Below are 10,870 nucleotides of genomic sequence, written 5' to 3'. Positions count from 1 at the left end.
GTGTGCGTGTGTGTGTGTGAATTTTCTATAGAAGGTAGGAATTGATATTTTATTAGCTTAGTAAAGGAAAAGGTGACCTCATAAAGCAGAAGACTTATGACCATTTGAATTATTGTTGATTGTAAGAAAGATATTAAATATTATTTAACTAACCACTGTGCTGAATTTTATTATGTTTTCTAATAACTTTTTAGTTAATGCTCTTGGGTTGTCCAGGTCTGCACTCATATACTCTGTAATTAATGATAATTTTATCTAATTTCCATTATTTATATATCTTATTTTGTTCTCCTGAATAGACCCGATTACTTATGTGAATCTATTATGTGATAAAACTGCCATTTCAAATCAGCGGGGAAAAAAAGATGTATTAATTTGCAGATGGTATAAGGATAAGAGACTGATTTTGGAAAATAATTAAGCTGAGTCTTTTATAAAACAAATTTTGGAATACTCGAATATGTAAATGTAAATACTGAAGCCAAAAAAGTGCTTGAAAAAAACACGCATTTTGTGATAAAAGGGAATTGTGATAAAAGGACACTACATAACTAAATCATTTTGTATAGCAAAGATTATCATCAATAACATGAAAAATATTTGTTATATATGTGACACATAAACGTATGAGAGACATTGTTGGTGGGAACATTATTCCATGTACCTTTTGAGAGTAAGTTGACAAATTTTAAATGGAAGAGTTTTTGTAGCATTTGAGTCAGCAAAAAATACTGTAAATAACAACAAAAAAGCCCAATACAGACATACAAATACAGGATATTTCTTGTAGTGTTGCTTATAATAGTAAAGGGAGGGGAAGACCATATAAATGTCCATATCCATGTATCCTGAACCTGGGCTGGTTAAATAATTATGGACTATCTATGCAAGAAAAGACTATGCAACTGTTAAGAAAAATGTGCACTACATTAAACTGTTTAGAATATATAACTGGAAAAAAACCCGGGTCACAGAACAGGATACCATTTGTGGGGAGAAAACCCAAATAATTAGTGTATGAATAGAAAAAAATGAGGAGGGATGTATATCAAAATGTTAACAGTGGTTATTTCTGGGAAATGAGATAAGAGTGGCCTTTCATTGGTATGTTACATATTTCTGCATTATTTGAATTTTCACAACACATTACCTTTGTAATAAGAAAAAAATAAAGATATAAAAATAAATAAATTCAATGAATGAGTCGCTTTGAGGGGGTGGTTTTGGTTGGAAGGGCTGCAGACTGAGCCTGGTACAGTGGCATAAACACGGGCTTTGGCATCAGACAGCCCTGAGCGGGGCCCCATTGCCCCACCCCCAAGGAAGGAGGGGGGTGGCAGGGGGCTGCGGAAAGGGGCTGGGCTGGGCTGGTTGCAGCTCTGGTCCAGGAGGCTGAGACTTTGAGAGGGACTGAGAGAGGGCAGACGCATTTGGGACTTGCTCGAGGACCAGGTAAGGGGTGTTGAGATTTTGGGTTTCCTGGCAGCCAGTAGTTTCAGTCCCCTCGAACCTATAGCCAGGCAGGTGGGCAATCTTTACTGCACCACTGCAGCTGAGGGAGAGATAACCTGGAGCTGGATGTAGGCAAAGAAGACTACTTAGAGTAGTAGGCGGTAGGACTATGGGTCAGAGATTAGTGGGGGGAGAACGGGGAACCGGACTTGTTGGGTGGCTGACTGGGAGTATGAGGGGGAGGGGAACATTGAGGGAAAGTGTAAATCCAGAGAAGAAAATAGGAAATGCAGAGAAGGGTTAAGGAATACTAGGGAAGGGGGTGCGTAGGTAACGTGGAGGAGGATGTAAGGAATGGGGATAGGGAATTCTGTGGGGTAAACAGGAAATGTGAGGGGTAATAGGGAGCAAGAAGCAAGGCTGAGGGAATACGGGGGTGGGGGGTGATAAGGAATGAGGAGCAGAGAGGGGGGAAGGGCAGAGTGGCTGCGACGGAGGCCCCCTAGGGAGGCGGAAAGGGGCGGGACCATTTCCGGCCTAGAGCGGGGAGGGCAGTCTAGGAGTTTTGGAGGGCCTTGGAGAGTGGACGCACTCTTCTTTAAGGAGAAGGAGGTGAGCTGCGGGGCCCAGCTCTCGGTCCGCTGTCCAGTAGGGGCTCTGTGATCTACAGCCCAACCCTCTGGGATCTGGGGAAAACCTGCTGTAGGGACCGGATCGTACCGGATCCATCCGGATGGGAAGGGAGGGGACTGGACCCGGTTTGGCTGGGCCCAAGATGGAATCACTGGCTTCAGTCTGATTTGAGGAGGGGGTGTATTAAGGAAGGGGCGGAACCAAGATGTGCTTTGCCCCTGGTCGGAGGGGGCGTGTTGTGAAAAAGGGTGGGACCGGGCGGGCGGTACTGTGGACTTAGGGTGGGTATGAGTAGGGGGAGGGGCTTGGACCACCAGATACTGCGATAATTTTAGAGGGAGGCCTGTTGGGGAGGGGGCGGGGCGGAGTGGCACGGCGGACCTAAAGAAGGGCGTATGTTGGAAAGGGTTGTGGACAGAGGCCGGCCCATTGCGCATGCGCACTATGGATCTCTAGGAAGGGGCGTGTAAAGGGCCAGCTTGGAGACAGGGGCAGATGCCGAGTGCGCATGTGCACGGTGGACATCAAAGAAAGAGCTTGTGCTGGGAAAGCGGGTGGGGCTAAGGTGGGCCCTGCAACGAATGCGCGTGCGTACTGTTGGCCTGCGGCTGGGGGGGGGGGTGTATTGGGAAAAGGGGCGGGGTCCCCAGCTGCCGCGCTGGCACATCTTCCTGGAGGAGGGGAGGGTGCGGCTGCAGAGAATTGAGATCTAGACGCTCTGGATTACTGAATCTAAGAACGTAGTCTTTGGGGGTGGGGGAGGGGTTTGGGATTGGGGCCCTACAGAAAGTGAGGATCCGTTTCCAGAAAGAACTAGAGGGAGGACGTTCTGGAGGCTCCCCTTTTCACCCAAGCTTTCTCTCCTTAGGCTCAGCTCTTGCCAGGCCAACTTGAGACATGTCTGACACAAGCGAGAAAGGTACGGGTCCAACCCGCTTCCAGGTAAGGCCTCCTTCCTTCTTCTCCTTTGCTTCTTCTCCAACCCCTGTTGCTGCTTCAGTTCCCTTGGCACCACCCCCCCCATCCTTGTCCTTTTTCACCCACTTTCTTGTCTGGGTGCCCCTCCCCCCACTCTGTAGAGGGAGGGAGGGAGGGAGGAAGGAAGGGAGGGAGGAAGGAAGGAGGGAGGGAGGGAGGGCAGGCCAGCCATTCTTGTGCCATCACTTCCTGCTCAGAGGAAAGAGAGTCCTTGTGGGTTAGGTGGGCAGAGCACATCACAAGTAGGAGTTAGTATAGGTCAGAGAAGGGAGGCCTGGAATTTTGGAGCCACTTGCTTACTTGGGGGTGGGAGAAAGTCTGTGAGCTTTCCTGCTTCCTCTTGCAGGCTGAAGCTTCAGAGAAGGACAGTGGCTTGAAGATACAGAGCCTATTGACAGTGACCCAGAACTCGGAGGTCTCAGAGACACAGAAGACATCAAAGGCACCAGAGGTCTCAAAGGCCACAGAGGTCTCAAAGACTCCAGAGGTTCGGGAGACAGCTGCCACTCAGGCCTCACCTACCACTAAGCTGACTGATACCCAGGTTCTGGCAGCTGAAAAGAAGAGTCTAGCAGCTGACACCAAGATGCAGAGTGCTGACCCTCAGCCTTTGACACTGCCTGCCACTGAGACCAAAAAGGTCAGCTGTGTGGCTAATACAAAGGTCAATATAAAGGCCCAGGAGCCTGAGGATCCTGCCTCTCAGGCTTTGGCAGATGAACCTAAGCCTGAGGGTGCAGCTGCTCAGGTTCAGGAGAATCAGGATACTAGGCCCAAGGTCAAGGCCAAGAAAGCCAGAAAGGTAAGATCTCTGTAATCACACTCTTCCCTTTTCACTTCTCCCAGTTAGTTCATTTGTTTTGCAAACATTTAGCAAGTTTCCTGTGCTCATCAAGGCTGTGGGGGACAATAAGAGGAATGTGATACAATTTCTCTCTGCAGAGAGTTCACAGACTCGTAGAGAAATGAGATAGTACACATAGCTGCAATCTGAATATAAAGCAGTTTGTATTTACATAGTAGCTACCATGTGTTAGACCTTGAGCTAGGCACATTCATACGGGTTATCTCATTAAATCCCGAAAATAATACAGTTTTATAGAGAAGGAAGCTGAGTCCCAGAGAGGTGGAATGACTTTTCCAGGGTGGTACAAGAAGGAGCAGTGGTGGACATCGGGAGAGGAGAATCCTCAGGCCCCATCCTTATGTTCCTTCTGGCCTGGTGAAGAGATGAAACTCCTGCCTGGAAGTCTGTGAAAAACAAACCCAAGACTCAACATGGCCAATATCTAGTCAGGCTGTTACTACATGGGTGGGATTAGAGGAACCTTCTGGAAAAAATAGGATGAGGGAGAAGGAACATCTACTTTATCTGACAATATTTTGCTCTCTCTATTAATGCAGGTGAAGCCTCTGAATGGTGAAGAGGATGGCAGCAGTGATCAGAGTCAGGCTTCTGGAACCACAGCTGGCCGAAGGGTTTCAAAGGCCCTAATGGCCTCAATGGCCCGCAGGGCTTCAAGGGGCCCCATAGCCTTTTGGGCCCGCAGGGCATCAAGGACTCGGTTGGCTGCTTGGGCTCGGAGAGCTTTGCTCTCCCTGAGATCACCTAAGGCCCGTAGGGGCAAGGCTCGCCGCCGAGCTGCCAAGCTCCAGTCATCCCAGGAGCCTGAAACACCACCACCTCGGGATGTGGCCCTTTTGCAGGGGAGGGTAAGAACCCTGTTCTCTGTACTTTTCCTTATCTACTGCCTTGCCTTCTTTTTCTGCCTTCCCCTCAAATCTTTTGCAAACATATTTTGATCTTCCTACCTTTTTTTTCCTTATCCAGGCAAACGATTTGGTAAAGTACCTCTTGGTTAAAGACCAGACAAAGATTCCCATCAAACGCTCAGGTAGCGTCCTGCTAACCCTCCATTCCCTAAACTGTGCTCTCCATTGCCCACTTTCCCATGTGCTGAGGACATTCCTTGCCCTTATGCTCCTACCTGTGTACTCCCAAAGTTCTAATTTGGCAGTGCTAGCATCTCTATTCATTATTTCAGAACTGTTTGTGCCACCCACAGCAGGGTTGTCAGAGGGTCTTTAGCTTGGGTTTTGGGCCACCTGGCTTCACTTCAGCTCAGGTGCTCGCAACATTCTCCCCTTGCAGACATGCTGAAGGACATCATCAAAGAATACACTGATGTGTACCCTGAAATCATTGAACGAGCAGGCTATTCCTTGGAGAAGGTGAAGTGGCAGCCATGGGGGATGGATGCAGTGGGGAAGCATTGAATTAAACAAGTGTACATTTGTCTTCTGGGGGTGGGACCGCTCACTAATTCAGTCCCATCACTGCGTGGATGGGTAGGTAGTAGCCTAAGGAGGGGTATAGACTAGCCCAGGGTCACATAGCATGTCTGGCAAAAGCACAGCTAGGACCCAAGCCACCCAACTTAGTCCTGGTTTTTGTCTGCTGCTGTAGAGGTCATGTAATGTATTTCACATGCTCACCTCTTTCCTTCCATTCCCCATTCTCTGTCTCCCTAGATTCCCGATAATCTCAGAGATGCTGATAACAATAGTACATTTCTTACCTGTTTGCTGTGTGCTGATCACTTAACGTTTATGTACATTATTTCACTGACCCCTTCCCCCTATACACACACACATGCACACCCACACCCCCACATACCTAGGTACACGGGGAGCTGTGGGATGCCCAGGAAGCTGAATTTATGATCTCACAAGCTGTTCTCCCCATCCATAGGTATTTGGGATTCAGTTGAAGGAAATTGATAAGAATGACCACTTGTACATTCTTCTCAGCACCTTAGAGCCCACTGATGCAGGCATACTGGGAACGTAAGCTGGGAAAAGGCTGGGGTGGGAGGGAGGCTCTGCTTCTGTCTATGGCACTGCCCCATCCCTGTCAACTCTCCCCACATCTCCTTAGAGAGGCAGGAAGACAGGGCCTGAAAAGCTCCTCTTTCAGTTCACACATAGTTGGAGCCCTGCACATGGTAGTGGTGCTTGATTATGATTGAATGAAGGTGTAGAAGCCTGAAGCAGTGCATTCCTACTATCCAGTTTTCTGTTTTTTCCAGAAGCTTCCCAGGAAAGTAGACCTGTCATTGCTTGTCTTTTCCTACTGGCTTTAGTAGAGTGATTCTCAAAGGAAAGTTTCCTGGTGTGGGTAAATCATGATGCTCACAGGACAGGAACATCACTGGGGCTGTGCCTAGAATTTTCTTGGGGCAGAGGGATCTGGGAGAAAAAGGTGGGACTCACGCTGGCTGGGTGCCTGGGTTGTACCAGGTTTCAGGCATTCTTCCATCGTCTCAGCAACTGAGGTAGAGAGGATTGGATTTTCCCATTTTACTGAATAGGAGACTGAGGCTCAAGAGTCTAAGTGCCTTGCCCAGGGTCACATAGAGCTTGAAGCATAGACTGGGCAGAATTCTCTCATGTCTGAGGAATCTGGGAGAGGCTAGCTTAGTGAACTGACTGGTGTGTTATTTGCAGATGGCTGCTGGACATAAACCTCCTCTCTGCCCTGTTATTTTCCTAGGACTAAGGATTCACCAAAGCTGGGTCTCCTCATGGTGCTTCTTAGCATCATCTTTATGAATGGAAATCGGTCCAGTGAGGGTGAGTGGCTGGGCATGCAGCTGAATGGGTGGCCACAGTTGGAATTCCACATGTTCATTTTCTGTCCCTGTCTCTTCTTGCCTCCCCTTGCAGCTGTCATCTGGGAGGTGCTGCGCAAGCTGGGGCTGCGCCCTGGGTATGATTGGGCTCTTTCAGTGCTTGCTGTCCATGTTGTCCTTTGACAAGAGAGGAGTCCCAGGATTGCATCAGTCTGGTGGTCTGGTGGAATAGATGGAAGTGCTAGTAGAGGGTCCAGGGTTCTGACCTGGGTGGATGGGGAAATGTTCCCAAACTCTCTGCCCCCGTCCCACTATCTCTTGGGCTTCTGTGGAGTTTTCCTCTTGTGCTAACAGTCTCTTTTCCATGTTGAAAATGCCTCTGCATACCTCTGGGAAGTGCCATATCTGAATGATTGATTGATTGATTGATTGACTTATTGATGGATTTTTCTTTCTGCTATCAGGATACATCACTCACTTTTTGGGGATGTGAAGAAGCTTATTACTGATGAGTTCGTGAAGCAGAAGTAAGTGTGTGTCTGGTGATGGTGTGTTCCATGTGTTTTGCCTGTTTTCAGAGCTGAGTGATTAAGCTATAGTGCGTGTATGTGTGTGTGATTAGGCATGTGTATATGTGTGTGTGTGGCAGATGGTAGGTAGCTTATTTCTGACGTAGTGAGAGTGAGCAGGAGGACACATTTCCTGACCGAAATGTACTCTCACTTATGCCCTCAGTGCAATTTCTTCAAGGTAGGGATTGTCATTACCAATGTTGTGCATGTGAGTAAACTGAGGTTCAGAAAGGTGAAGTAATTTGCTTAAGGGGTTGCACAGGTAGCAAATTGAAGAGTCATATTTAGGTACTGGTCCCAGTGCCTTGGTTATTTTTTACTGTGCTAACCAGGGCTTTATAGAAATTAATGTCCATAAAGAAATGCCATAGAATCATAGCTTTAGGCAGCCAAGTACTATGCTGGGGCTTGACTTGTGCATCTCATTTCATTTTCATAACTACCGTATACCCAGTATAGGTGCTGCCATCCCATCCCCATTGTCAGTTGAGGGACCTGGGTCTCAGAGAGTGGAAGTCTGATTGTGGCCCTGGCTGGTAAGGGGCCCATTTGGTCACGGAGCCCTCTTCACTTTCTAACCAGGGCCCATTGTGTCTGTGGTTCTTAGCACATGTGCACTCACACAGAGACATTAGCATGCACCTGCATGTGTGTGTGCATACACATGTACACACACACAGTTGGGAGTATGCACAAAATACGCTACTCTTGGTGGACTGTTTCTTCTCTTTATAGTCATTTTCTATGGTGGACTGTCCCAGGGCTCCCCAGGTTACAGACATGACCCAGTGGTGGGGTGTGCTCAGGGCAGGGGCCCTGAAGAAATGGCTCCTCTGTTTACAACACACCCAGCAAGAATCTGGGTTAATTGTGACAAAGGGCACAGAAGTTGTGGCCTTCTTATGAGCAGATACTCTACATGTATCTCATCTTGCACCTCCACATGGCTTCTGGGCAGGACCAATGGGATAGGGCTTCATATTGGAAGAAAAGCTATAGTATATAGCGGGGATGTCCAGTCCATACATGGGTGGGCTGTGGTTGTCTTAGACATAAAGGCTTTCAACTTCTCTTTTCAAGGTACTTGGACTATGCCAGAGTCCCTAATAGCAATCCCCCTGAGTATGAATTCTTCTGGGGCCTGCGCTCCTACTATGAGACCAGCAAGATGAAAGTCCTCAAGTTTGCCTGCAAGGTAATTGGATCGCTGCCCAAGCTTGGCATATCAAGAGCATGGGGTGCCACTGGCTAAAGTAGGCTGTGTGTATAGCAGCCTGCAGCTCATACATGAACATTCTGAAGCCTCTGTTAATGTGCCATTTGTCTGAATCATTTAATTTGTACAACTAACGTCATTACCCTATACCAGATGAGAAAACTCAGACTCACAGAATTTATTAGATAACATGTCCAAGGTCACAGAGCTAATAAGGGTCAGAGCAGGGATGGAATGTTAGGTACGTAATTACTGTAGTATTTATTACATTGCTATTATTGTGTAGGGCACATAACATGGTGCCTAGCATAAAGTAGGTGCTCACTTCTTAGATTCTGATCCTTCTGATGGTTGTTATTTCTGTTTCAGGTACAAAAGAAGGATCCCAAGGAATGGGCAGCTCAGTACCGAGAGGCAATGGAAGCAGATATGAAGGCTGCTGCCGAGGCTGCAGCTGAAGCCAAGGCGAGAGCTGAGATTAGAGCTCGAATGGGCATTGGGCTTGGCTCTGAAAATGCTGCTGGGCCCTGCAACTGGGACGAAGCTGATATTGGACCCTGGGCCAAAGCCCGGATCCAGGCGGGAGCTGAAGCTAAAGCCAAAGCCCAAGAGAGTGGTGGTGCTAGCTCTGGTGCTAGTGCCAGTGCTAGTGCCAGTGGTGGCTTTGGTGCCAGTGCCAGCCTAACTGCTACTCTCACATTTGGGCTCTTCGCGGGCCTTGGTGGAGCTGGTGCCAGCACCAGTGGCAGCTCTGGTGCCTGTGGTTTCTCCTATAAGTGAGATTTCAGGTATCTACTTAGACTGGGTCTGGACAGCTTGGGCCTATGGGGTTGGGATGAGGAACTGGCTGGTTATAGGAACGCCAAGGTTGCAGGACCGTATGGAGCATATGGGAAAACCCCACGATTAGCATTTTATTCTTTCCCTTTTGATGGTTATCAGTTGACTTTTTCAATTTATTTTACTTGTGTTTTCAGATATTCCTAATCCCAGCAGTCTTTCTCTTCGAGCCAGGGTGCATCCTCAGAAACCTACTCAACACAGCACTCTAGGCAGCCACTATCAATCAATTGAAGTCGACACTCTCCATTAAATCTACTTGCCATTTCTGAGTTTGTTGCTTTTTTTTTTGGTGGGCTATCACATTTTGGTATGACATTTAAAATTGGAAGAGTTTCTGCCTCAATCTATATTTATTGGATTAAGGGGAGCAAAATTAGCATGCCTCTCTGGGATAATTTGGGTCCTAGCTGTAGTCAGCAGTACAGGCAGGATTGCAGTGGGGTGGGGAGTCAGGATTGTAAGCACAGAGGACACACTTTGAAGGAGTGAAGTGGGCAAGTCTGGAGCAGAAAGCAGAGGTAGAGGAGACTGGGCATCAAATATAAGCTCTCTTTTTGAGAAATGTGGATGAGACAAGGAGGAGAGAGATAGGTACTTAAGGGAGATAAGGGAATAAGTGAAGATTTTCTTGGGAAAGGAAAGAGAAGTTTAAGCAGGCAGGAGCCGATAGAGAGGGAGATGTTAAAGATTGACTCATGTAGCCCTGAAGAGGTAACAGTGTAAGGCCTGGGATAAGGGACTGTCAAGAAAGGACTTGGAGAGGGGACTGTGGAAAGATGACAGGCATTAGGGAGGCCCCATTGGAGGATGGAGCCCATGATTTTTGGGAGACCTTTCCTCCATGGCAAGGTGGTCAGTAATCTTGGAATCAAGAAGATTAGTTCGTTTATCTCAAGGTTTTGGTTCTGGAATAAGGACACAAGATCAAAGACAGTGACTATATGGGTCTGTATCTTCATTACTGTGTGCACGGTGCCTGACACAGTAGATACACAGAATGGTGGAAGAGATGGATCGTGGAACCCAGGGAGGCTTGGGGAGGAAGATGAGGAAATTAGGAGACAGTATAGGAGACTTGAAGCCTATGAACAGGGCAGAATGTTAAAGAAGTATATCAAGTAATCAAGTGCCTGCTATATGTCTGGCAGTGTTCTAGGTATCTGCGAAGAGGTGTTGACAGAACTGGAAGGATGAACTAGGGCACTTGTCCTATGGTCAGACAGTAGGATGATTGTATTTAAGAAGATAGAGCAGACAGAAAGTGATGGTAAGGCCCAAGGAATGGGTGCTTAAAGGGGAGTGAAGACATTTCCTAGAGATGAGGGAGGGGTCAATAGGCTGGGAGAACAGGGTGTTGGTTGGGTTATTCATGTGGACAGTGAAATCACCAGAGATGGTGGCAGGAGTTGCGGTAGGGAGGAACACTTGGAACCACGTGCCAAAGTACACTTGTGTGGTTGAAATTGCCCTCCCAGCTACACTGCCCACTAAGGGATAGGGCCCTCAGACAATCCAAGATCCACCTTCACCCTGTTTGGGAGAGT

The 10,870-nt window shown here is 47.8% G+C and overlaps 1 protein-coding gene and 1 non-coding gene across 7 annotated transcripts; both read left to right on the top strand.

Moving 5' to 3' along the window:
* Positions 1-1,304: 1,304 nt before the first annotated feature.
* On the top strand, positions 1,305-9,595 carry MAGED2 (MAGE family member D2). 6 transcript variants are annotated; one of them, XM_045050833.1, is made up of 13 exons: positions 1,305-1,452; positions 2,954-3,027; positions 3,410-3,865; positions 4,468-4,776; positions 4,895-4,958; positions 5,216-5,295; positions 5,816-5,910; positions 6,617-6,696; positions 6,790-6,832; positions 7,160-7,222; positions 8,348-8,462; positions 8,853-8,948; positions 9,461-9,595. In XM_045050833.1, the coding sequence occupies exons 2-13, from the start codon at positions 2,983-2,985 to the stop codon at positions 9,533-9,535; spliced, it is 1,521 nt and encodes a 506-aa protein (XP_044906768.1). In that variant the 5' UTR covers positions 1,305-1,452; positions 2,954-2,982; the 3' UTR covers positions 9,536-9,595. The 6 variants fall into 6 exon arrangements, with proteins under 6 accessions (XP_044906768.1, XP_006943824.2, XP_006943823.2 ...); XM_006943762.5 differs by having other exon boundaries at positions 1,306-1,452; positions 8,853-9,271; XM_006943761.3 differs by lacking the exon at positions 1,305-1,452 and adding an exon at positions 1,943-2,064 and having other exon boundaries at positions 8,853-9,271.
* Positions 8,061-8,190, top strand: LOC111558865. Its single transcript, XR_002739991.1, has one exon. It is a non-coding gene; the product is annotated as a small nucleolar RNA SNORA11 (small nucleolar RNA).
* Positions 9,596-10,870: the final 1,275 nt, after the last annotated feature.

Source organism: Felis catus, chromosome X, assembly GCF_018350175.1.
Source record: "Felis catus isolate Fca126 chromosome X, F.catus_Fca126_mat1.0, whole genome shotgun sequence".
NCBI classification, from domain to species: Eukaryota; Metazoa; Chordata; class Mammalia; order Carnivora; family Felidae; genus Felis; species Felis catus.
Note: the sequence above shows the minus strand (reverse complement) of the source record. Positions and strands in the feature narration are given on the sequence as shown.